Source organism: Phascolarctos cinereus, unplaced genomic scaffold (genome assembly GCF_003287225.1).
Source record: "Phascolarctos cinereus isolate Bilbo 61053 unplaced genomic scaffold, phaCin_HiC Scaffold_9;HRSCAF=440, whole genome shotgun sequence".
Lineage (NCBI taxonomy): Eukaryota > Metazoa > Chordata > Mammalia > Diprotodontia > Phascolarctidae > Phascolarctos > Phascolarctos cinereus.
In genome coordinates, this window is record NW_027556402.1 from 264,819,569 (window position 1) to 264,845,395 (window position 25,827).

A 25,827-nucleotide genomic window follows, 5' to 3' on the forward strand; every position below is an offset into this window, starting at 1 on the left:
CCGGTGCACCTGGGCCAAGCTGTGGCCTGGGTCCAGTTTTGTGGGGTTGAGACCCTGGCTCCGAGTGGTCAGCAGCTCCACTAGTACCAAGTGCCGGGGAACCGGAGAACACGCAAACCGCATTAGGAGGTCGGGGTTCTAATCCGGCCGAAATCACTGGGTCAGTGGCTCAGGGCCTAATGGGATAGGTTGGACTCTGGTATTGAAAGCCCCTGCCGGCTGTGCGGCTCTGCGCCTGCGTGACGAGCGAGCGCTGCTCTGCCTGGGGGGGTGAGTTAGGACGGGTGGGGGGGTGGGGGCAGGGGGCGGCTAGGCTACAAGCTGGCACCCGCTCAGGAGGGAGGGGCCGCTATGGACGCTGCACTCGGTGCTGGGTTCTCTGGGGCGGCTAAGGGCTAGGGTCAGGGCTCCTATGGAATCCTTCCTCGGCATCATTGTCAGCATTTCTGCGGAGGAAGCAAGCGGACCTAACAGAGCGGGCTGCTGTGTCCCTGTGGCATGCTGCTGTTTTACCCCCAAGGAAGTATTCTCTCCCGCCTTGACAGTGAGCGATGGTCCCAGACTTCTCTCCGAGGTCTTGGCGCTCGGCCCCAAAAGCTGTATATCTAAGAGTGGGTTTTACTGGCCCAAGGCCAGAAGCCTGTTGGCTGCTGGGAGATGTTGCCCGGATTCGAGCCTGCCCACTGGGGATGTACAAGAGGAGGCCCCCAGCCCCCCTGAAGACAGAGGGAAAGGAGAGGAGTAGAGCTGTGTCAGGCCTGGACTGAGCCTCTGACCCTGGGAGTCCTTTCTGAAAACCAGGCCTGAGAGTGCTATGCTGTGGGGCAGCTGCAGACTCTCTGCTGAGGGTGTGGCCCTGGGCCTGACCAGGAGGTGGGGGTGGAGGAGGGTGTGCATCATTGAGAGGCCTTGGGGGAGGGAGGAGGCCTGCTTGTGCCTCATTGATTCTGTGAAGGCCCTTTCCTGCCCCATTCTAACCACACTTCTCACCCACCCCCCACTAACAAAGATCCAGTGACCCATATATGGTTGAAAATGCTCCCCTGCCCCCTTCTTACCAGCCTGTGGAGCCTCTCCAGGCTCTGTGAAGCTGCATTTATAGGCACAGACCCACGGAGTCCCTGTGGAAGGGGCCCCTTAGGTGGATGCCTCAGGCCAAGAATCCCCTCCGTGCATTTGCTGGAAGCCCCTTCCATATTGGGATGGCTCCTCTCCTCTCCATGGCAGTTGACATTGAGCTAAAGTCCGCCTCTGCTAATCCCCCATGGCTCAGGGCTCTACCATCCCCCCCCCAAAAAAAACCAAACAAACAACCCTGCTCCTGCTTAAACATCTCTGCTTCCTTCCACTGAACCATGTATAGGGTGGTCTCCAAGCCTCCCCCAGCCTCATCCCTGTCTCCTGGACACTCTAGCTTCTGTGTCTGGCCCAGCTGGAGCCTGGTCAGATGAGTACAGAGGGACTGTCACCTGCCTGGTCTCTAAGGGGACTCAGTGTTCGCTGAATGACAAATTTCAAGCTGGAAGCTTCTTTAGAAGTCACTGAATCCAACCCTCTAATTTGCAGAGGGAAGAGAAAGCTTTGAACACAGCTCCCCACGATCCTGTCCTGCTCTGGAGCTCTCCCTTCCCCTTGGCCTGTCCTGGGCTGCTGCCTGGAGGCTCCCCCTCCCCACTCTCCTGGTTCCGTTCCGCTTGCTGCCTTCATCGCCCGGCACATTTGCTTAGCCCAGTGCCTGGTATGCAGTAAGCACTTCGTTAATTCGTGTTCATTGCACTCTGACTCCCAGTGGATCACCCCCTCCCCAGGTCAAGCTTGCAGGCCACTGAGACCCCCAGCTCTTTGTCACCACCCTGCGGCCGCGTCGTCGTGTGAGGCGGACTTTTTGGGACGCTGCTGCAGGGTTTTATATTGAAATTCCGTCTCCTTAGGTTCAGCTCAGCATTCCAGGCCCAGCCTGACTCTGCCAGCCAGTGGGTTCCCTCTCCCTCCCAGCTCAGCACCAGCTGGATAAGCATCCATAGCTTTACTCAGGCTATGGATAGAAATCGTTAATAGCAGAAGGCGAAGCAAGAGCTGATCCCTGGGGCCCTCCACTAGAGACTTATATCCTGCCTTCCATCAGTGAAGTCCCTCAGGGTCCCTCATGTCTCTGGCTGTGTGTGGCCCAGGCTCCTGGATGTTCCAGTCCAGTCCTTGGCCCTCACTGTGTATGTCGCTGCTAGACCGGACCAAGTGTGCACCCCGCATGCTCTGTGCCAAGCACTGTGCTAAATGCTCGACAGTCACTGTCTCCTGTAATCCTTGCAACACCCCTGCAAAGTAGGTGATCTCCCCATCTACAGATGAGGAGACTGAGGCAGGCAGAGGTAAAGTGACTTGCCCAAGGTCACACAACTGTTGTGTCTGGGGCTGGATTTGAACTCAATGCCTAGCCCTAGAACCTTGAACCAAAGCAAAAAGACATTTAGTTAAGACACAGCCCCTGGCCATTAAGAGTATGGAAGAAAGCCCTCATCTTCCCTTGTGCCTCAGTGTCCCCGCAGTCAGCTGAGCCCCCTTCTCTGCGTGTCCCCTCCTTGGCTCTTGGGATGAGCCGCTCTCTGACCCTAACTCCTTTCTTCTCCACGTGAAGTTCCGACACATACGACTTTCCACCGGTCCCTCGCCTCATGCCTCTTCTCCGATTTGGGCAGACCTTTTTGAATCTTGATTTTGCCATTCGGCGAGGAGGCCACAGGGCACTGAGGGAGGGCCTGGAATCAGGAGGACCCAAGTCCAAATGTCACCCCAGACACGCTTTAGCTGTGTGATCCTGGAAAAGTCACTTCACTTCTGTTAGCCTGTTTCCTCACCTGGAAAATGGGGGTAATAACAGCCCCCCCCCAGGGTGGTTGTGAGAATCAAATGAGGCCATCTTTGTAAAGGACTTAGCATTTAGGGCCTGGCATAGAGTGAGTGCCTCATAAATATCGTTAGCTCCAGCGGCTCCCCTCCCGGGGTGGAGCCCTCTGCGGTCCGGCTCTCACCCTCCCTCCAGACAGACTCGGGCATTGGACGCTCCTTGGTCTGGGGGATTATTTTTAAAGAAAAAATTGCTTTGATGTTTTTTTTTGACATCGGAGTGGCTCTGCATTGTCGGGGAGGGGGTCCTCATAACAGAACCAAGCACCCAAAGCCATGGCTGCCCAGCGCCCGACATCTGTCCTCCTGTGGCCTTCAGAGCCTTCCACCATCCTCCCCTCACCCTTCCAGGCTTGTCACACACACGTCCTCTTGTCCTCTTCTTTGTCCCTCCCACAAGACCCTCCATCTTTGGGCTCTGGGCCTTCTCTTGGCCGTCCTCCGCACCAGGAACATTCCAGCTTCCTTGGAAGAAGGTTGGCCCTTCCGGCTTCTGGCAGGGGCTATCGTTTGTTCTTGTATCCTCAGAGCTTGGCATGGTGCCTGGCATACAGTGAGCACCACATAAATGCTTCTCACCTGGCCTCTCCCCCTTGTACAAACAATCCTCTTTAGAGGATTCACTGTTTACTCAGCCGGTGATGAGTATTGACCCGCCCTGGTGCCACATTCTGTTCCTGCCAGGCTTAGCTTGCTCCACTTGGGCCTTTCTTTCTGTCCTTGACCTCGATGGGTGTCAGCCTCCCTGGCCAAGGGCCAGAATCAAGGTCAAGCTGGTGGACTCCACTGTCTGGTGAGCAGGGCAGGTGGGCACTAGTGGACCCCACCCTTATGTGGGCAGGGCTTCTTTTCCCCAGCTGATGCTGGCTCTGCCCTCCCTCTGCCCAGACAACAAAAAGCTTCTCAAAGAAGGCCTGGACTCCACTCCCAGCCCTTTCCCTATAGGGGTCCCAGGACTAGGATTCTCTTTCTGCCCTGGAAGTTATAAAGGTGAATCAATAATTCTCTTTTTTATTTTTCCTCTCTGAGCCCCTCCCTAGCCTAGATGGGTGGATAGATAAATAGATAGATAGATAGATAGATAGATAGATAGATAGATAGATAGAAAGAAATACAGATAGATCGATGGGTAAATGGATAGATAGAAATACAGACAGATCGATGGATAGAAAGAAATACAGATAGATTGATGGGTAGATGGATGGATAGATAAATAGATATACAGATCGATGGTTGGATAGATAGCAATACAGACAGATCGATGGATAGATAGAAATACAGATAGAGTGGGTAGATGGATAGATAGATGATAAGAAATACAGACAGACTGATGGATAGATAGGTAGAGTGACGGGTAGATGGATGGATAGTTAGATGATAGATAAGTGCATCATCTTATATAAATTTATTTATTTTTAGTTTTCAATATTCACTTCCACAAGTTTTTGAGTTCCAAATTTCTCACCCCTCCCCCCCACCCCAAGATGGCATGCATTCTGAATACCCCTTCCTCTGGTCTGCCTTCTCTTCTATCTCTCCCCCCTCCCTTCTCTTATCCCCTTCCCCTTCTATTTTCCTGTAGGGCAGGATAGACTTCTGTACCCCATTTCCTGTATTTCTTATTTCCCAGTTGCATGTGAAAACATTTTTTTAAAACATGTGTTTTTAAAACTTTGAGTTCAAATTTTCTCCCTTCCTCCTCCCCACCCACCCTCATTGAAAAGGCAAGCAACTCAATATAGGTTGTACATGTGCAGTTATGCAAAACACTTCCTTAGTAGACATGTTGTGAAAAACTAACTCTATTTCCCTTAATCCTATCCTGCCCTCCCATTTATTCTATTCTTTCTTTTGACCCTGTCCCTCCTCAGAAGTATTTGCTTCTGATTACCCTCTTTCCCAATCTGCCCTCCTCTGTATCACCCCCTGCTCTCTTGTCCCCTTCTCCCCTATTTTCCTGTAGGGTAAGACAGATTTCCATACCCAATTGAATGTGTATGTTATTCCTCCTTAAGCCAAATCCTATGAGAATAAGATTCCCTCATTCCCTCTCACCTTCCCCTGTTTCCCCTCCACTGTGAGAGACTTTTCTGTTTTTTTTTGTGAGATAATTTACCCCATTCTACCTCTCCCTTTCTTCTCTGAGTATCATCCTCTCTCATCCCTTAATTTTATTCTCCAGATATGACCCCTTAATCTTCAACTCACCCTGTGCCCTCTATCTATCTATCTATACATACATACAATTTTTTCCTTCAACTACCCTAATACTGACAAAGTTCTCATGAGTTACAAATATCATCTTTCCATGCAGGAATGTAAACAGTTCAATCTTAATAAGTCTCTTATGATTTCTCTTTCCTGTTTACCTCTTCATGTTCCACTGGAGTCCTGTATTTGAAAGTCAAATTTTCTGTTTAGCTCTGGTCTTTTCATCAGAATGCTTGAAAGTCCTCTATTTCACTGAATGACCATTTTTTCCCCTGAAGGATTATACTCAGTTTTGCTGGGTAGGTGATTCTTGGTTGTAATCCTATCTCCTTTGCCCTCTGGAATATTATATTCCATGCCCTGCAGTCCTTTAATGTAGAAGCTGCTAAATCTTGTGTTATCCTGATTGTGTTTCCACAGTACTTGAATTGTTTCCTTCTGGCAGCTTGTAATATTTTCTCCTTGACCTGGGAACTCTGGAATTTGGCTAATATTCCTAGGAGTTTTCCTTTGGGGATCTCTTTCAGGAGGAGATCTGTGGATTCTTTCAATTTCTATTTTGCCCTCTGGTTCTAATATATCAGGGCAGTTTTCCTTGATAATTTCTTGAAAGATGATGTCTAGGCTCTTTTTTTGATCATGGCTTTCAGATAGTCCAATAATTTTTAAATTCTCTCTCCTGGATCTATTTTCCAGGTCAGTTGTTTTTCCAATGAGATATTTCACATTGTTTTCTAATTTTTCATTCTTTTGGATTTGTTTTACAGTGTCTTGATTTCTCATAAAGTCACTGTCTTCCAATTGCTGTATTTTTAAGGAAGTATTTTCTTCAGTAATTGTTTGGACTTCCTTTTCCATTTGGCCAATTTTCTTTTTAGGGCATTTTTCTCCTCATTGGCTTTTTGGACCTCTTTTTTTGGGTTAGGTATTTTTAAGGTGTTATTTTCTTCAGTATTTTTTTGGGTCTCCTTTAGCAAGCTGTTGACTTGTTTTTCATGATTTTCTTGCATCACTCTCATTTCTCTTCCCAGTTTTTCCTCTACTTCCCTTACTTGCTTCTCAAAATCCCTTTTGAGCTCTTCCAAGGCCTGGGACTGATTCATATTTTTCTTGGAGGCTTTGGATGTAGGAGCTTTGACTTTGTTGTCTTCTTCTGGTTGTATATTTTGATCTTCTTTTTCACCAAAGTAAGATAATATAGTCTGACTCTTTTTGCGCTGCTTGCTCATGATCCCAGCCAATTACTTGAGTTTTAAACTCTTTGTTAAGGTAAGAGTCTGCTTCCAATGTGGAGAGTGTACTGTCCCAAGCTTCAGGGGTTTGTGTAGCTGTTTTCAGAGATACTTGTAGGGACCGTAAATTTTTCAGTTCTTGCAAGGTGGTATGATAAGGGGCGAGGTGTTTACTCCTTTCCTGGCCTTTGACCACAAGTACTCCTTTCTGTCCTGTAACTATGAGGAGGGGTTCCTCTCCACAGCCACTACAAGCTCCACCATGCCAGTGCTCCTCCTCACCCCAGCACTGCTGCCCAGAACTGTGACCCAGATCCAAACACGGGCAAAGCAAGAGATTCCTGCCTCAGCACTGGCAAAGAGATCCCTGCAGTCCCTCTCTGATCAGCCACTGGATTCCCCCTCAATCTGTGGGCGGGAAGCTGGGGAAGCAGTTGCCCCCCCCCAGGGCCACGCTCTTGGGGAATGGAGCTGAAACCCCGCCTTCCTCTCTGACAACCGACAGAAACAGACTTTTCCCACTGACCTTCTAAGTTGTCTTTGGCATTCGTGGATTGAGGAGTCTGGAAACCTCCACAGCTGCCCACCATTCAGTCCTCTGAGGCCTGCTCCAGGTTTGCTGCGGCCTGCATGCCCACGCTGCGCTGCATTCCCAGCCCAGCGCGATAAACCTTTCTGATCAATCATCCAGGTTGTCTTGGGCTGGAAATTTGTTTCACTCTGTCTTTTTGTGGGTTCTGCTGCTTCAGAATTTGTTTAGAGCCATTTTTTATGAGTATTTGGAGGGGTTTGGGGGAGAGCTCAAGCAAGTCACTGCTTTCAGTCTGCCATCTTGGCTCCGCCCATAAGTGCATCATCTTTCAATCTACCTTCCATGCTTCCCAGGCAAGAATTTAGGGCCAATCCAGTTGCCCCCTCTAGCAGTCAGTGACTCATAGATTGGAAATGCAACAGTTAACTATGTTTACCACAGTGACCAGCTTAAAAGACAAGATGAACAGAAATGGAAACATTGAAGAAACAGACATAAGTGTCCTGCACCCTCTTCCTCTGAAGAGAAGAGGGAATAGCCAGTTTCTCCCAGCTTGGGTCTTGGCCTCCAGTGGGTTTGGGTGAAGCAGAGTCAGACCAGACCCACCTGATGGCTTGGGTGTCTGGCCCTGGCCCTTCCTGCCACAGCCCCTTTGCCTTCCTCCTGTGACGTCCACATCTCCCTCAGCCTCTTCCTTCTCTCCCTGCTCCTTGATGCTGCTGCCCCCCCTCCCTTAAGCTGGAATCATGTCCACCCCCCTCTGCCAAGCCCTGAGGTAGGGGACCCACTAGAAACCCCAAAACCAGGAGGAGCCCCTAGTCCTCGTCCCTCAAAGCTCTGACCAATGTGTGAGCATGTCTGTGCTCACCTTTGCCAGTTTGCTTGCATATGGTAACAGTTCTTTGGTGCTGAACCAGTTCCCAGACCCTGCAGCAATGGATCGCGGTGCCCATCCTCCCATGCCCCTCCAACATTGAGGCCTCCTGCTGAACCTCGTGTATCTCTGGTTGGTGGTGGTTTTGGCCATCTTCAGGGGGCCACTGATGGACTGGTTTGGGGCTTTAACTCCCCCACCCCTCTGGCCTCACTCATTAATGGCCGCTCTACTGGCCCAGTTCAGCTCTGGGAAGGAGCTGTCCCAGCCAGGGCCCTGACAGATTGGCTTTGGAAGCCCTGCATAGTTGCTGTGCAAGGCTGGCTGCTGAATGGCTCGAGGGTCTCCTCAGTCCTAGCTGGACCAGGCCTTGAGGCTCCCTCTCCTCTTTAGACTCTGGGATTCATCTTTGTCTCCTTCCAGACCTTGGGCTACAATTTCAGTCTTTTCCCTCTGTTCCAGCAATTGCTTTTTTCTTGCGAAAACCACATCAGTGGGGCCATGGAGGGATGGCAGGTAGTAGAATGTCAAACAGAAATATTCCCAATTCTCCAGGAGGCTGCAGGCAGGCCCTGCTCTCTGGAGTGTCCCGGACGAGGCCATAAGCTTGGTGCCGATGTCCTGAAGCCCCCAGGCATCCTTTTGGGGTAAGGCATGCCCTGCTGAGAGGCAGCCACCTCAGAGAGGGGCCTAGGGGGTGCTTGTGGACACCCAGGATGGGGGTGGGGGAGGGAGTTGAGACAAGGGGTCTGGAAAGACAGGCAGCTCTGGGCTGAGGAGGGCAAAGGGAGAAGGGCATTTGAGGACCAATGGAAGTCCAGAGAAAGCAAGCTTTGATGTCCATCACCTGAGCGGGCTTCTCCCCGGTCCAACAGATTTCAGTGGGGGAGACCCCATGGGTGTGTCTCCTGACAGGCCCAGAGCTCCCTGGGGCCCAGGAAGGATCGCCAGAGATTGAGACAGACACAAAGGACACTGTGTAACTCTTAATAAAGACTATTTAATAGCTTTGTTAAAAAATAAGATGTTTGGAGGTGGGGGCGGGGTGCCCAGCCCTTGTGGGCCCGGACCATGGACAGAGCCCAATCCCATAATGCCAAGGGAAAGCAGCTGAAAAATTCCAGCCTCAGACTCTGGGGTCCTGGTCCCTGCTGGCCACGTCACAGCCATGGCCCCCTCCCCCAGACCAACCATCATCTCTCCCCCGGCTTCCCCAGGAGTCTGCAGGGACACTCCACTCTTGGAAGGTGCTAGTCTAGGTATGGGGGCATTTCTTGGGGAAGTCCTGCAGTGAGACTCTCTACCAGCCCCCCAGTGATCCCTGCAGAGGATCACTTGATTTTCCAGGAGTTGGGGTCGAGGGGCAGCAGGTCTGTGCGGCCCCTCAGGAGCTGACCCTGCCCCCTTAGCTGCTAGAGTGAGCACTGCAGAGGAAAAGCTGCATTGGAAGGTGCTGGGCACAAGGCTCCCAGAGCCCCAGCCACCAGCTGGGTCCTTGGGAGCCTCTGCTTCTAGCCTGTATGGAGTGAGCTCCCAGCCACCCACTGCCCTGGGGCTGGGCACCTACAGGGGTCCCCCTAGGCAATGACCTTGGCTTCCTCCTTGCCTAGTCCTGGCCAGGGGAGAGCCCCTCTGTGAGGGTGGAGGGTAGGGGTGACCGGCAAGGCGTAGACCACCTTGGTTCACTGTATGGCCTCACGGTTTCATTCCTGCCTCCATCACTGAGAATCGAACCCTGGGCACCTCGGAGAACACGGAGCCCAAGCCCCTGCCTGATGGGGGGAGGCTGTTTGCTGGGGACCAGGATCTCGCAGGAGCTAAGGGGAGCACAATGCGGGAGTCAGAAGGGAGGAAAAGCTCGGGCCTGGCAGGAGGCTTGTGGCATGTCAGGGGTGCCCGTGAGGGCAGATGTTCCAGCCAGCCCTTCACCAAGCCCATGGAACCTAGACCCAGAGGCTGCTATGTGAGAGGCAGGAGAACTGGGCACTCAGCCTGCTCTGCCACTAACTGGCTGTGTGACTTTGGGCAACTGTCTTCCCCTCTCTGGACCTTGGTTTCCCCATGTGTCTCTAAGATTCCTTCTAACTCTGGTACTGAGGGCTGTGTGAAGTCTCAGGGTGGGGGTGAGGGGAGAAGTGGGAGGAGGAGGAGAAAGATGGATGGGGGTAGGGAAAGGGAGAAGGGGGAAAGGGAGAGGGAAGGGACCAGGCCTCCAGGCTCCAAACTGACTGCACTTTCTCAGCCCAGTCCAGAAGAGCTACAGCCCCGCTGGTTGGTCCCTGAGACTTGGGCTGCCATCATTCCCTGTCCAGTGACCCAGACACTCAGCGAAACTGCTCTGTTCTCAGGACAGGAGGAGGGAGGCCAGGTGTCTGATCTGATGGGACCCCCTGGGGTTGGGAGGGCCAGGCCAGGCCAAGGCAAATTCTGGGCACACATGTGGGTGGAGCTTTGCCGGGAAAAGGTTACAGTTTTATTCTCTTGGATGGTCCCTCTGCAAATGAGAGTCTCTAGTAAGGGAGAAAGCAAAGGGAGACCAGATCTAAGGCTGGGGAGCACTTGTCCTGGGCACCCCTGACCTCTGGGACACATCTGGGACTGACGGACACATCGACCACAAGGGCTGCTGTGCACTCACAACGGTTTACTGAAGTCAAGACACATCTGCAAACACAAAGTGGCTTCCCAGGTCTGCAGGGGGAAACAATCTCCCTGAGGGCCGCGTCCAGCCTGGAGTCCAGCCTGGAATGTTAATGGGAGGATCCAGGGGTTCACAGCAGGACTCACCAACCAGCAGAAGGAGCATAAAGAAGGGTCCCCAAGGCCAGGAGGGGCGGCCAGGGGAGTGGATGCTCTTCTTCCCCTGACCCGGTGGGGTCTGGTCCATCCCGTCCTACTAGTCCTGGCCTGATCTGGGGAGCACCACACCAGATAATGAAAACACTACTTGGAAGGGAAGGCCTCCTAAGTTGGGCTCTGAAGGAGGCAAACGAGCCCCGCCCCCAGGGCTACCCCAGTTCCCTCTCCATTCCCAGGACAGACAGACCCACAGACAGTACGACAGCCTGGCGCTTCAGGACAGAAACCCCGGAAGCACGGAGCGGGGGCCGCCCGGGTCCAAGGCTGCCCTCGCGCCAGCAGGCACCCGGGAGCCCAGGCACGCTCTCGACCTTGGGGCTCTCGTTCTCTGCTTCCTCGGGTTCAAGGTGCTCCATCGCCTCCCAGGGTGAAGCCGTTTACAAGGGTAACGGATCGGGGTGAATGAACATGAAGGAAATGGTTCCCGTGTCCTTTGGAAGAGAAGCAGGGGGGCGGAGTGGGCTGTGGGCAGGACTCTATGCACAGTACGTGTCTGCTTTCACCACTTGGCAGTACATGGTCATGGCAAAGGTCAGGCCGAGAATCTAGGGGAAACAGAGAAAGGTGGATGGGGAGTGCCCCGGCTCTTCCTCGCCTGGCCCTCTCCTCTGGACTTATCTGGCCGGCTGGGCTGGCCTCCCTCCCCGCCACGCCCCCACGCTGGGTGCCTTCCTCCCTTCCTTCGTCCCCCTCCCCTCAGCTTCCCTCAGCATATTGTCTTCTCATTAGATCGGAAGCTTCTTGGGGGCAGACACGTCTTTTTTCATGTCTTCATCCCCAGAGCTTAGCACGGGGCCTGGTGCTTAGTAAATGTTAGTGACAACTGACCTCCAGGGGAGCTCCCTCCTTCTCTTCTTGCCACCCCCATTCATTCATTTATTCTTCGAGCATTTATCCAGCCCAGGCCTCTAGGAAGGCCAAGCAGTGGAGAGAACACCAGACCCCCAGTTTGGGGGTGCTGTTTCTGGGGGATCTTGGCAAGTCCTCCCCCTCTCTTGGACTCAGTTTCCCCATCTACAATGTACGAGGGTTGGCCTCAGAGATCTCGATGGGATTCTAGCTTCAGTGACTGAGGTAGGGAGGCAGTGGAGGGGTTGCTATTCTTCGGTCAACTAGGCACTAGAGAGGTCACATGGGGCATAAACGTGGGCATGAGTGGCCTGGGGGGGAGCAGCCCAGGGTCAGTTGTCAGGACCCTCCCTCCCTGAAGCAACTTCCCTCCACTTGAGCATCCCCCACCCCACCCTCCAGGGGCCCTGGACAGAGGGGCGCAGGAGATCATCGATCGCTGGGAGGGACCTCGGAGGGGACGCCTCTAACCCCGGCCCAGAGGAGAGGAGAGGTGACCTTGGCCGAGGTCCCTCAGGCGGCACGTGCCAAATCAGAGTCTGAGCCTAGGCCATCTGGCTCCAGAGTCAGCCCCCTCCCCCTGCACCACACTGCCTCTTAGCTAACAGTGATGCCTGATGAGATTCCCGGCCCAGAGACCAGGGCACAGCTTGGCAGCCCTACAGGTTGGGGGATGGGGGGGGCGGCTGTGTCTTGGCAGCTCACCTGGACCAGAGCCGTGCACAGTCCAAAGATCCCCACAGCCAGGAGGTTTTCCTGAAGCCAGATCTTCACCGTCTCATAACAGGGCTGGAAAGAAAATGAGCCTCATTTCAGCTTGCCCCCCCCCAAACCCCTCTGCTGGGGCACATCCCGCGCTGACTGTGGCCCTTGGGACTAACTCTTCCAGCGTGGCAACCACAACCCTTCCCAGAGACTCGTGGGGCCCCTGCCTCCCAGGAATCTGCCAGGAGTTGGCTCTCCATGTCAGCCCCGTCTGCTCTTGTGGGCAGGAAACTGAGTGAGCCGGGGCCCCCTGCCACCGCCCCAGAGGCCCCTCTCCCACCGTGAAGCCAACTGCCATTAACAGGGTGAGTCAGGCAAGGGGCCTGATGCCTCAGTCACCACAGATGCCCCTTGCCCTGGACTCACTGCTTTCCACCAAGTGCCTGGAGAATGGAGCCCGCAGCTCTCGCTGAATTCCAGGCAGCACGAGTCTGGCACCCTAGTGCTGTTGTACACCTCAAACCAGTCTGTGTAATTGGAGACCCCACAGCACCGGAACTGGAAAGGCAAAGAGAATGGGAGGGGCACGGGGTGAGAGGCTGCCCCAGGCAGCGTCTCCACCCCAAAGAGGCAGGCACCCTCTGGGCAGTCCTGACTGTGGCCCACCTAGGGCCTGAAAAACATCAGGCTACCCTCCTCCTACCACCGCTACCCCTACACCCCCATGAGACTATAGGCGAGATAGAACTTGAAAGGAAAACCCACTGGACAATTTTGATTCTATAACATCAAATGTGTTAGCATAAACAAAAGCAATGCAACTAAAGTTAGAAGAGAAACAGGTAAATGGGAAATTCTTTGCAGGAAGTTTCTCTGCTAAAGGTTTCATTTCTAAGATATATAGGGCACTGAGTTGGGTTCATAAGAATAAGGGCCACTCCCCAATTGATTAAATGGTCAAAGGATATGAACAGTTTTCTAAAGAAGAAATTCAAGTGATTAATCATATTAAAAAAATGCCCCAAGTCGCTAATAACCAGAGAAGTGTAAATTAAAACAACTCTGAGATTCCATCTCACATTCATCAACTTTTGGCAAAGTTAACAAAAATAGAAAATCACAAATTCTGGAGGGGCTATGGGAAAACAGGTACATTAATGTCCTCTTAGTGGAGAGGAGACCTGGTCTGATGATTCTGGAGAGCAATTTGGAACTATTCCCAAAGACCTATCAAATTGTGCTTACCTTTTAACCTAGGGATACCACTCCTATGCCTATACCACCAAAGAATTTTTTAAAAAAGAAAAGAAAGAAACCCAAATGTGCAAAAATATTGATAGCAGCATTTTTCTGGTGGTGAAAGGGGATGCCCAGCAACCGGGAAATGGCTGAACAAGTTATGGTATATGAATGTAATGGAATACTATTGAGCAGTAAGGAATGATGAAGAGGATGGCTTCAGAGAAACCTGGGAAGACTTACATGAACCAGGGCAGAGGGGAGGGAACAGAACAATCCATACAATGACAACAACATGCTAAAGACAAACAGCTCTGAAAGACATCGGAACTCTGACCAATGCAATAACCAAGTGCAGCTCCAGAGGGCTGAGGAGGAAACAAGCCACTTGCCTCCTGACCTAGAGATGAGGGGCTCAGGGTGCAGAATAGGAGGTGGGAATTCGTGCTGCTTAACTGCATATTTGTTACAAAGGGTTTGATTTGGGGCAGCTAGGTGGCGCAGTGGATAGCGCACCAGCCCTGAAGTCAGGAGGACCTAAGTTCAAATTCGGCCTCAGACCAAACACTTGACATTTACTAGCTGTGTGACCCTGGGCAAGTCACTTAACCCCAATTGCCTAAAAAGGGGGGGGGGGTTTGATTTTCTTTTTCAGTGGAGAAAGGGAGGTGGGTTTTTGTTCACTGAAAAAAAAATTGATTTTAAGAAATAAAGAGGAAAAAAAAAGGCATTCTATCTCAGCTGCTGCCAAAGCCCTCCCCACCCAGGCAGGAGACCGTTCTATAGCCTCCCCACTCCAAGAACTATGATGTCATGAGTCCCAGGTTCCCCCTCACTGGACATCTCCAAGCAGAGGCTGGATCATTACTTTCTAGGAACCTTGTAGATGAGGTTCAGTGCAGGCAGGGCTGAGGGAATCTGCCGGCAGTTCAGAGATTCTGAACTTCAGAGTTGGATAGGACCTCGGAGAGAGGACAAGACAGTAGCTTGCCATGTGGCCGTGGGCAAGCCCCCTGGCGTCTCTAAAAAGGGGGGGGGGACTGGACGAAATGAGCCCTCTAGTGTGTGTCCAAGCAAAAACCAGACGCTGGAGGATGTATCTGGAGGGAAAAACAAGAAGTGTCCCTTGTGGCTCCGAGATGTTCCTGAGCAAAGAGCACTTCTCCGTTGGGGTTAGCCCATGAAAGTGTTTCCCCAAGCCTAGCTCCTTCATGTGATTTGGAAGCTCATGTCCTCGGGGAGATCGGACCCATTTCGTTTAAACAGTCAGCCTTGGGGTGCAAAGTCTAATGGGGAAACAGGGAGGGAGCTTCTCGGCAGGGGTCTGTGCCGCTGTCCACACTGTGAGTTGCTGCCGGCGGGCGCCGCTGTCCAGGGTCTGTGGTGGGGCGGGGAGGGAACCTGTCTGGCCCGACATTCTGCCCCCGAAGTGACCGCCATCTTCACCGACACGGGGCTGCCCTCCATCACTCAGCGGCAGCCAGACTGCCGGCGGATTCCTGGCTCTGCGCCATCCCAGAATGAGTCAAAGGCAGATAGAGGGGGCTCTGTCCTTCCGCTTGTTTATGGCGCTGCTGAAGATGAGTCGCTCCAGTCGCTCCCACCTCCCCGCACTGACATTCAGGAGGAAGAACGCCTGTGATGGATGGCAGACGTCGCAGGCATCGCAGGCGGGGACTTTTGTGAAATTGCTTCCTCCTGACTCTTGGCTTCTCTCTCCTCTGCTTATAAATGGGAATGCAAGCACTTGGCAAGAGGAGATTGACAGCCCAGACTGAAGGCTCAGCTCCACCCGCCAGGAGCAGACAGACCCTCATCCTCGAACGCCGCCTGGCCACCGACCCGCGTGGAGCTGGCTGAGACCCTGGTGGGACCTTCAGGGCCACCTCCCAGGTCGCCTGCCTTCCAGAACCACTGCGGAGGGTGTTCTAACCTTCCTCAATGGGCCAGACGATTCAGCAGTGCATCGGCTCCTCTCCTCTCCTCTCCCTATTTCCTTTACTTGCTGACCTTCCCTGGCTAGGCTGGGGGCTTGGGTACTGTGAGCAAGCTGACTGCCAGTGACAAGAGTGCAGACTGTCTGTAACTGTCCACAGGAAGCTGCAGCAGCCAAGGGGGAGCTCTGGGCGTCTCCTCCCCCCTCCCCCAGTCAATGGGAAGGAGATCAATATCCCTGAGCCCCACCTTTTCTCCCTACATCCTGTCTGCCTGACCCAAACCTAGACATTTCAATGCATACAGGGCAAAGCCACCACACAAGACATAAACACCAATGGGAGGAGAGGAAAGAGAACAATACCGAGCACCCCCCCCCCAATTAGGCTCCCCAGAGAAGGGGCCATGGCAGCCCAGGGAACCCTGGGCAAAGTCTTGGAGCAGCAGGTGTCAGAGGACCAGCCCATGGGGGAGCCGCCCCCACGTGTCATCACCGTGTCCTGCGAGCTGCTGGAACGGGCTGGCTCTGCCCTTTGGGTAAGCTCACCCACCTCAAGAACTTCCCTTCACAAGTGCAGATGGGGGCCAGGGGGTCATCGGGGGCAGGGGGGTGTGTTATCTCCACTGAGGACCGAGGAGGATGAGAGAAGGCGCAGGACCTTTGCCCTGGCTGCCAGTAGACACTAGGGAAGACAAGGCCACTCGCCTTTTAGGACAAGGGGGCAGACAGTACGAGGGCACCAACCTCTCCCCGCTTTGGCGTTAACTCCATTCAGCAAATATTGGAGAAGATAGGCAGGAGACAGAGGCCAAAACCAAGTGATCCCTGCCCTCAAGGAGCTTACATGCCACTGCGGGAAAACAACACACATGTCCAACTAGACATGTTCCCAGAACGCTCAGCCTGTGACCCTGGGCTCGATCTGGGCAGGGCTGTCCAGAGGGACTCCACCCTAAGGGAATGAAAGAAACGGAGGTGGTCTCTGCTGACCCACTTCGAGCAACTTCTGCAAGGCTGCAGGGAAGGGGAGAGCATCAAATGTCACCTTGGTTTCCAAAGAATTAGAGAACATAATCCGCCACCTTGAGGCCAGCGAGCTAGACTTTGCCTCCTGAAATCTTGGCATTTTTTAAATGGATGGCTAATGAACCTCCAGAAAAGGAGGCAGCAACCACCAGGAGTCAGCCAGGCTCCATTCAGAACAGGTCAGGCCCTGCAGGCACTGCATACACCAAGCACTTAATAAAGGCTTGTTGACTCATGCTGTTTCCTTTCTTGACCAGGTTGCTGAATGGGCAGATCAAGGGAAGGCTGGAGATCTCTTACCTAGATTTTCACGGAGCATTCGACAAAGTCCCCTGGGCTCTTCTTGGGGACAAGATGGTGAGAGATGTGGGTTAGAACCCAGTACAGTGAGGTGGATGTGAACCGGCTGAGTAGCCAGATGGAAAGGCAGTCACGAGTGAAAGCTAGTGGAGGGCCCCAGGGATCTGCCTGGGGCTATCTGACATGTCTTTTAATCACTGAAAGGCATTTTTTTTTTTGCCCTGCTTGTCATCTTGCAGGTGAAACACAGTGGGGAGGGGGGGCTACCTCACGGGTGGCAGACCTTGACCAGCTAGAAATGACCCTAAAGAAGAAGCCCTGCTGGGCACCCGAGGACCACGGGCCCCTCCTCTACGTGTGGGAGCTCCTGGGGAGCAGAAACAGCATCATTCTCCTATGTGTTTCTTCAGCACAGAAGAAGCATTGACTAAAGGCTCATTCATTCATTCATTCATTCACTCGAGGTCTTGGCCTTGGGTCCAATAAACACACTTTGCAAACACAGGATGGTATTGGCTGGGCCAGAGAGCATCTCACCCAATAAAAATGGAGGGGAGGGAGGCTTTTATAGATTGCTGGCTCCATGAGACAGCAGGGCACCGTGATCTTAAGTCAGACCCAACATCTAGGTCAAGAGAGGTGACCTTGCCCTGGCCAGACCTCCTCTGGACCTTGGGGTCAGATCTGGGCACCACAGTCTAGGGGGGGCAGTCACAAACTGGGGAACACTCAGAAGAGAGCAGCTGGGATGGGGAAGAGCCTGGACACTAGATTACATGTGGATGAGGTGAAGGAGTGTTTGGGCTGGAGAAGAGAAGGCTTAGGGGGAAGATGAGAGCATCTCTCTAGGAACTGCCATTTCCTGGGAGGGGGTAGCCTCATTCTGCTTGGCCCTGGGGGGCAGAACCAGAAGAAATGGGGAGGCTAATGAGCCCTGCTTAGAAGCCAATAAGAGGGGGCAGCTAGGTGGCACAGTGGATAGAGTTCTGGCCTTAGAGTCAGGAGGCCCTGAGTTCAAATCTGACCTCAGACACTTGATACTGACTAGCTGTGTGACCCTGGGCAAGTCACTCGACCGCAATTGCCTCACCAAAAAACCAAAAAAACCCCAAACAAACCAAGAAGAGACATGAGCATGTGTCCGTAGACAGGGAGAGAGGGGATGGGGGAGGGGACGGCCTCCTGGAGGGGACGGAAGAGGGGACGGGGGAGAGGGGATGGCCTCCTGGAGGGGATGATGGAATGAGGTCAAGGAGGTGTCTGGAAGGGACGGGAGAGGGGACGGGCAGAGAGGACGGCCTCCTGGAAGCGACAGGGGAGAGGGGACGGCCTCCTGGAGGGGATGACGGAATGAGGTCGAGGAGGTGTCTAGAGGGGTCGGCCGTGGCAAGAAGGGCCACTTCTCTGTGTGAGACAGGAGTGAAGTCATAGCAGGAGGCATCTGGGAGGTGGGGGAGGTGGGTCAGGGAGCTCTCTTCCTTCAGGGAAGTAGGGGGTCTCAGCTGGGAGGGCCAGGGGAGGGGCAGCCATGGGCAGCTTGAGAAGGGGGGAGGTTTGGAGGACCCCCTATGGAGTCTGGGACGGTGAATCCACTAGGGAGGTGCAGACGACCGACTGATCGATCACCTCGGGGTGGTGAGCGCCTGGTGGAGGTCAGCAGCCAATGGCGGGAGGGACCCAAGGCTGAGGCTTAGCGGGGGATGAGGGGCAGGATGGCAGGCAAGGGGGCAGCAGGCGCAGACTTCTGTCTTGTATCCCCATCACAGCACAGTGCCGGGCACACAGTAGGTGCTTACTCAATGCTGGTTGGCATGACTGCCTGATTCGGGTGCAGGGACAGGTTGGCCCGAATGGCCGCCAGGGGGAGATCTGGGGATTCTGGGAGAGATCACAGGCTCACAGATATGAGGATAGAAAGGACCTGGGAAGAAACAGGCCCAGAGAGGGCAGGTCACACAGGTAGACCTGGCAGTGCTGGAACTCCTTCTCCTTGCGTCCATGACAATTAGTAATCAGAACAGTTGCTAGCATTTTGAAAGAGCCTACTATGTGCCAGGCACCGTTATTATCCCCATTTTACAGATGAGGACACTGAGGCAGGCAGAGGTTAAGTGACTTGCCCAGGGTCACACAACTGTAACGTGTCTCAGACAGGATTTGAATTCAGGACTTGTGGCACCCCCTAGATGCCTCGTGAGTTTGTTTGGGTCCCCATTGCAGGGAAAAGGGGCCTGGGAGTAGGGGGCTCCTCATGTTCTCAAGCTCACTGGAGTCTTCAGGCACTTCTCGGGTCCCAGAACAAGGAGTGGGGGCGGGGGCGGGGCCATGCTCCCACTTACGTCAGTCTGGATGATGCTCCAAGCGTTGGTGAGGCCGATGTTCCCCTCGGCTCCGTACAGATGTAGCCCCTTCTTCAGGTCCCGCTGCGCGTACGTATCAATCTGTAAAGGGAGCAGAGGGTGGGGCTGAGCGGAGCAGAAACTGCAGGTCCCGCCCAGCCTCGCCCCGCCCTCTGCTGCTCAGAGGGCCTGGGGGGGGGACCCTGGAGCCCATCTGGCCCCACCCCCTCATTTGACAAATGAAGGAAGAAGAGAGCATTGATTAAACACCGCCTATATACATAAGTACTCTGTGCCGGAGGCAGGCCCTGCCCACAGGGAGCCTACACTCTAAATTAGGGGAGTCCTTTCCCAGAAAGGCTCAGCACCCCAAGGGTACAAGAGCAGGTGGTGCCTCGGGGGGGGGGGCAAATCAGTAAGACCTGGACAACCTTAGGACACAGCAGCGAGCACCAGGAGGGCTGTAATTAGTGAGCAGTCGGGGAAACTGAGGTGAGGGAGACGAAGCCCTTTCTCTAGGCTTGCTGGCAGACCTATGTCTGCAAACCCTCGGTGAATCCCGACGGGCGCCAGAGTCCGTGACAGGGGGCCCAGGACATCCGAGCACCAGGGCTGCTGTGGGCATCTCCTGGGAAGAGCTGGGGGGCTCCCAAGCTGAGGATTTGTGAGAGGGGGGGAGGGAGAGCCGGCAGCACCCGCCCTTTTCTGTGGGTGAATCTCCCAGGACAGCACAGCCTGGGTTGTGGGGGCTGGGGGAGAAGTGGCCCTGCGGCTCTGAGGTGGGAGGGCCCTTCAGTCACCTGGGAACTAGGGAAGGTTCAGCCTTGAAGGCCAGGCAAGATGTCAGCATCCGGGATTCGGGATTCGAATAAAAGCCTTCCAGCTTCCCCAGCCTGGCCTCAGAGATCAAGGGAATCTCAGAGACATGGCCCGAAGACAAGAAGAGCTGGGTTCAAATCCTGCTTGTACATTTACTAGCTGTGTGATGCAGACTCACCCAGCTTAGCCTCAGTTTTTTTCTGTGAGATGTAATATGGGGCTAAACACAGCATTTGCCTCACAGGGCTGCTATGAGCTATTCTTAGACTTCTTAATTCTTTCTTTCTGTAAAATGGGTCCTTCTGAGACTCCTTCCAGCTCAGACAAATGCTCCCAGTACCAACCTCCCTCCCAGGTTGGTGAGGCTCCCATGAGCCTTCTGAGATGGAAAGTGCTTAGCAGGTTTCAGAGCCCTGTGCAAAGGCCTTTTCTCAGGCCAGCCAGGAAAGATGCCAGCTAGTCCTCCCCTCCCACTGCTGCCAGCTTCTGACAGGGACAGCCTCAGGAGCCTGGTCGGAAGGGACACTGAGGTCAGTGGCGGGGAGGGGAAAGGGTGGAGGCTGGCATCTGCTGGAGAGACCCACTGGGGCCTCAGAGCAGGTCCAGGGAGCCATCTGGGGACACAGCAGGACCTGGGAGCTCCCCCAACACCTGCTTAAACCCAGCCCTCCCCCCAGCGTCTGCCCGGGTGGCCAGTCAGCCCTAATGGAAGGTGTTAGCTACTTAATTTTTAATGACTCGGCTACATTTGTAAAGCTCATGAGAGCGAGTAACCCACCACCCCGGGCTGTCTGGGCTGCATCCTCAGATGGTGTTAACAGCCACAAAGCATCAGGGGGCTGCAGAGACCGCTGGGCACCCAGGAGGCTGACATAGCCCTTGGACTCTGGCCAACATCTGACCGGGCTAATTAAGGTCCACTCCCCAGGCTGAGCTGGGGTTGATTTCAGCTGCTGACCCTGGTGTTGTGGGGAGGGGCTCCTGCTAGCAGGGAGGACAGGTCCCTAAGGCTGCTTGGCTGTGGTACCCCCAGGCGGTAGGCTCGGGACTCCTCTGTCCCTGTGACCTAGAGAAGGGAGAGCTTGGGCCGGGCGCGGCTGCAGAGCAGCCACCACCCCCAGGGTGGCTGCCGAGCTGTTCCGCCGCTCTGAGCTTCCCAAAGGCATTTTGTGCTAATGAACAAGGGCTCCCAATTCCACAGGGCTGGAGGGCTAGGGGGCACGGGCACGCTTGTCTGCATTTTACTGAAAAGGAAACTGAGTCTCACAGGGGCTCAGAGTTTTCTCCAAGGTCACACACCGAGGTACCGGTCAGGATTGTACCGAGTCCCTGGAGCGAGACGTCCAAGAACCAAGGAAAAGGCACCCAAAGAAAACTCACTGTGGCCCTGTGAGGCCGGACATGCTCAGAGCCAGGTCACTGCCACAAAGCCAGGCTCCCTGGGCAAGTCTCAGTTTGCTCCTCTGTGGAATGGGGAGAGGGGTGGGCAAAATGGCCTCAAAGCCATGATACTAAACGAGTCCAGAGAGGGTCAGCCACTTCTCTGCCCGTGCCCAGGACATGGGGAGAGCAGTGAGGTAGTGAGAGGAGGAGAGGGGAAGAGCGCAGGGAAGCCACGCGGTGCGAAGCCATGGCAGGCCAGCCCCTCATCTGGCTGGGCCACCTGCAAGGTCAGCAGAACAGAGACGGCAAAGAGTAAAGGCTCCCTCCTGGGGGAGGGCGGGGAGGGGGGGAGCCATCCACAACGGACTCGTCGGGTGCAGCCGAGACGATGAGCAGAGGGGCTGAGGTGACCCCATCAGGCTAAGAGCAGGAAGAAGTGTTTGTAAGAGGCGCTCAGGGGCAGCAGCCTCGGCCAGAGGCCTGTGAGCCCCTCCTGCAGGAGTCAGCCACTGGGTGGGGGGCCCGGCCGCTGGTGAAACGCAGCGACCCCGTGCCCACCATGCGCAGCCCCCGGGGCACATCCCCAGCCCTTCTGGCTGCCCGGGGACCTCAGGACACCCTGAAGCCCCAACGGCCCCATGCTTCCCAGGAAGTCCGAGATCTCCCTCGCCCGAGGCTCCCCGGAGACTCAACGCTCCAGGCTCCAGTCCACGGTGAGGGGTCTCCCCCACCCTGAGGTGCAGGCAGACGGTGTGGGCGCAGAGAGAGGGAGAGCCCCAGGGCTGGGCTGGCGGCACCTGCTTACACCCAGTAGGTACAGCCCTCCGACCCGTCCCTGCCCCTCCCCCCCAATCCGGGAGCCCCCAGAGGCCAGCAGAGCGTGAGATGATGCTACGAGGAGACCCAGGGTCCCGGCCACACCCAAACACCCAGAGCCAGGAGACCCAGGGGCCTAGGATAGTCCAAGAGCTAGAACACTCTTTGGAGGCAGCTGCGAAAAAGCTGACTGGACGCTCCTCCATCCTCTGGACCCCCAAGAATCCCCTCTGACAGGACCCCCCACGTGGCCCTCTGTCCCTAGAAGCTCCTGGGGGTGGAAGACAACAAAAAGAAGCATCATTTGACCACTTACTTTGCCCCCCACGTGGCCCCCAAACAATCTGCCTTGGGAGCCACTAACAAGCCCAGAGCAGGGTGGCCTGGGTCAGATGAGCCCCTTTCAGGCTGCCAGCGGCATCCACACAACCCCAGGTTCCTTTTATCTTGAGCCTGAAGGGGGCTCAGAACTCCATTCCCCCATTCTGCAGGTAAGGAAACTGAGGCCCAGGGAGGTTGACCAGTGCTTCCAAGGCCACAGAGGCAGTGTCAGAGGTGGGACTCAGACCCCACCGCCAGGCTGTGTCTCTCTTCACTTTCCCCGAGCTAGTGAGGTTCAGTCTGCCCAGGGTCAAGTGGGCGGGGCTCTGGTCCTCAGGTCAGGAGGACCTATATAAGCCATTGAGTCTCTGTTGGACCCAATGATCCGGGACCCGCCTAGGAGCCTGGTGTGCAGCCTCCCAAGGGCAAGGGCACCACCTGCAGGGCCCACAAGGACCATGGACCCCAGAAAGAGCTGTTCAGAATTCAGATCCAGAAGACACCCCGGGGCTCACCTAGTCCAGCCCCGCATGAGCAGGTAAGGACTCCAAGGCCCCACAGAAGGGGAGGGTAGCTTTGCCTTCCCTTGACAAACATTTGCTGAGCACCTACTGTGTGCAGGGCCATGTCTTGGAGGAATCATTGGGCTGGCGGCACCCCCTGGCCCCATCGAGGCCCCAAGGGTGCACTCTGGCCAGCAGGGCTGAGGGCAGTTTTAGACAAGGTGCTGCCTGCCCCTGTTTTACTCCTTAAGCCCCGACAAGGGCAGAACAGTGGGGGCAGGGCAGGACAGGGGGGGCAGGGGGGCAGAGCAGGGGGGCAAGGGGCAGGTAGAAGGGGTGGGAGGCAGGGCAGGGCAGTTGGGCCACTCATAGCTAAGCAGCTACATGGTGCAAAAGATAGAGCCTCAGGAAGACCTGAGTTCAAATCCATCTCAGATATTCTCTAGCTATATGACAAGCAATTCATTTTGCCTCTGTCTGCCTCAGTTTCCTCATCTGCCAAGTGGGAGTAATAGCACCTGCTTTCCAGGGTTTCTGCTCAGGGGCAGCCCTAGGTGGGAAGAAGGCCGCAGAACACAAGGCTTTGCTCCCTTCCTCCCACCCTGGCAGGGGGTGGGGGCGGAGCCCCAAGACTGCTGCCATTGGCCCTGCCTGGGCCCCGAGCCCTCAGCAGGACTGATCCAGGGCCCACACATCTCCGCAGCCTCTTCATCCCCGCCTGAAGCCTTGCCTGCTTCCTGCTGCCACCCCTAGCTGAACAGGAGAGCAGAATGTCTCCCCCTTTCTCTTCCCGAGCTCTGCCTCCCCTCCCTCCACCCCAGTCACTGAGTTGCTCATAAATCCTGAGGGGAAGGTGAGGCCTGGACACAAGGCCCAGCTCAGGTGGGCCCCAGGCCAGGGGAGGGGCAGCCTTCAGCCCTTCCATCAACGGTCATCCCTGAGCACCTAAGGGCCAGACCTCCTATGTCCGAGGGAAGGGGATTAGGAGAGGGTCCGGTCCTCAGGAAGCTCCTGCTCTGGGGCGGGGTGCAGAGAGGAAGAGCAGAGACCAGGCCTCTCTCAGGAGCCCCCTGGCAGGTGAGGAGACCAGAGCCATCCTGAGTCCAAAGAGCTCAGGGCACTGAGTGTGCACAAGGAACCCAATGGGTTTATTGGCTTAGAAAACCCCATGTCAACATTGTCTAGGTTCTATTGTATTTTTATTTATTTTGTTTAAAATGTCCCAGTTACAGTTTAATCTGGTTCTGCCCACATTAGGGAAGTTATGGGTGGGGAAGTGTTTGACACCCCTGGGGTAGACACCAGGTTGCTTGGGCGGGGGGCGGGGAGTCAGGAAAAGTGGGACTTCAGGGGTCCTTGAAGAATGGAGAGAAGCAGAGGGGGGTGCAGAGTGAATGGGTGGGGGGCACAGTGTGAGCAAAGGCTGGGTAATGGGAAAGGACACAGCAGGTCAAGGGACAGAGGAAAGAAGAGACCCCTCAGTGGAGGAAGAAATGCCCGCGGAGAACAATCAGAGATTCTGGCATGGGGTAAGACCACAGCGGGACTCGCATGTCACAGACCGATCGACCTGGCCTCCAGTCGGGCCCAGGCCTGGGTCATTCCCACAGGCAGCTGCACCATGAATCCCCGGGGATGGCTAGCTTGGGGCGGGTGCTCTGTGGGCCCCCTCTGGCCTCTGCCAGGCTGCAGGTGGCCACTCCAAGGAGGGCTGACTCCAGAACTCTCATTGTGAGATCACTCCCCACGGGCTGCTGTCCTCCAGGCCTGCCCCTGCCCTGGCTCCTCTAAGGTCCTGCCCCCCAGAACACAGGAGTGCACACACACACACGCACCCACAGAGACATACACAGAAACATGCACACGCATGCACACGAGCACACACACACCCCCCCCCTTCCCTCCGCTCTCACAGGGGCAGATCTGCAGAGTCGGGCACGTTGGAGCTTCACTCTCTGGACTGGGCCACCATCTTTCTCCCCAGGGGGAGTCCCACAGCACATAGCACAGGGCCTGGCACACAGGGAATGCTTAATAACTGGCTGAGGATGTACCGCTGGTCCCTGGCACCCACAGGGGCTCAGCTGAGCACGGGCAGCCTCCCTTGGGCCAGTCCTGAGAGCGAGGCTGCTGGACATGGGCACCAGGCAGGGCTACAGAGGGTCAGACCAGATCTCCTCAGCCCAGAGGGGCCTCGGTGTCTCTTTGCTCCAGCATCTTTGCAGAAGCAAAATCAAAGCTGAGGGAAGCCTGGCCCCAGGAGAGCCATCCGCCTCATCATCCTTCTGCCTTCTGCCTGGGCAAAAGGGTGGGGGAGCCATCTCTGCAGGGGATCAGCCTAGACCTGACCTGCTAGGGGTGTCACTGGACAGGCCTTCAGAGACCAACATTAGAGGCAGCAGGGACATTGTGATAGAGTGCTGCGCCCGGAGTCAGGAGGACCTGCTTTCAAATCCAGGCTCACACATTTACTAGCTGTGGGCAAGTTGCTTAGCCACTGTCTGACTCAGTTTCCCCAACTGCAAAATGGGAATAATAGCACCTACCTCTCAGGGTTGTTGTGAGATCAAATGAGATAATATCTGTAAATCTTCACTTAAATGCATGCTATTATTATAATGATTATTATTATTCACACAAGCCAAGGGCTGGGAGCTCCAAATGTGGATTTCCCTCCACTGTCTCTCATTCTTTTCTTTCTCTTTTTCTTTGTCTCTATTTGAGAGCTGACTTTGTTTCTGACCACTCTCCCTTTAATCGATCCTCCCTCTTATTCCTCCTCCCTTTTCCCGCCCCTTTCTGACTTCCTTGTTGGGTAAGATGAATTTCTGCCCCCACCTGTGTGTGTGCGCACACGTGTGCACATGTGCGTGCATGTATGTGTTTACGTATGTGTGCGCGCACATGTGCGTGTGTGTATTCTTCCCATCTTTGACCCGTTGAGATGAGAGTGAGGCTCAATTGTCACCCAATCCCCTG

At 54.8% G+C, this 25,827-nt stretch overlaps 1 protein-coding gene across 4 annotated transcripts in view; it reads right to left on the bottom strand.

Moving 5' to 3' along the window:
- Positions 1–10,382: 10,382 nt before the first annotated feature.
- The window catches only part of TSPAN4 (tetraspanin 4), a 91,050-nt gene continuing 75,605 nt past the window's right edge, over positions 10,383–25,827 (bottom strand). For all 4 annotated transcript variants that reach the window (XM_020979355.2, XM_020979356.2, XM_078148743.1 and 1 more), the window contains 4 exons: positions 19,007–19,108; positions 12,593–12,724; positions 12,167–12,250; positions 10,383–11,157 (listed from right to left, as the gene is read on the bottom strand). In XM_020979355.2, coding sequence (XP_020835014.1) covers positions 11,089–11,157; positions 12,167–12,250; positions 12,593–12,724; positions 19,007–19,108 — 387 coding nt within the window. In that variant the 3' untranslated portion in view covers positions 10,383–11,088. The remainder of the gene's footprint in view (positions 11,158–12,166; positions 12,251–12,592; positions 12,725–19,006; positions 19,109–25,827) is intronic.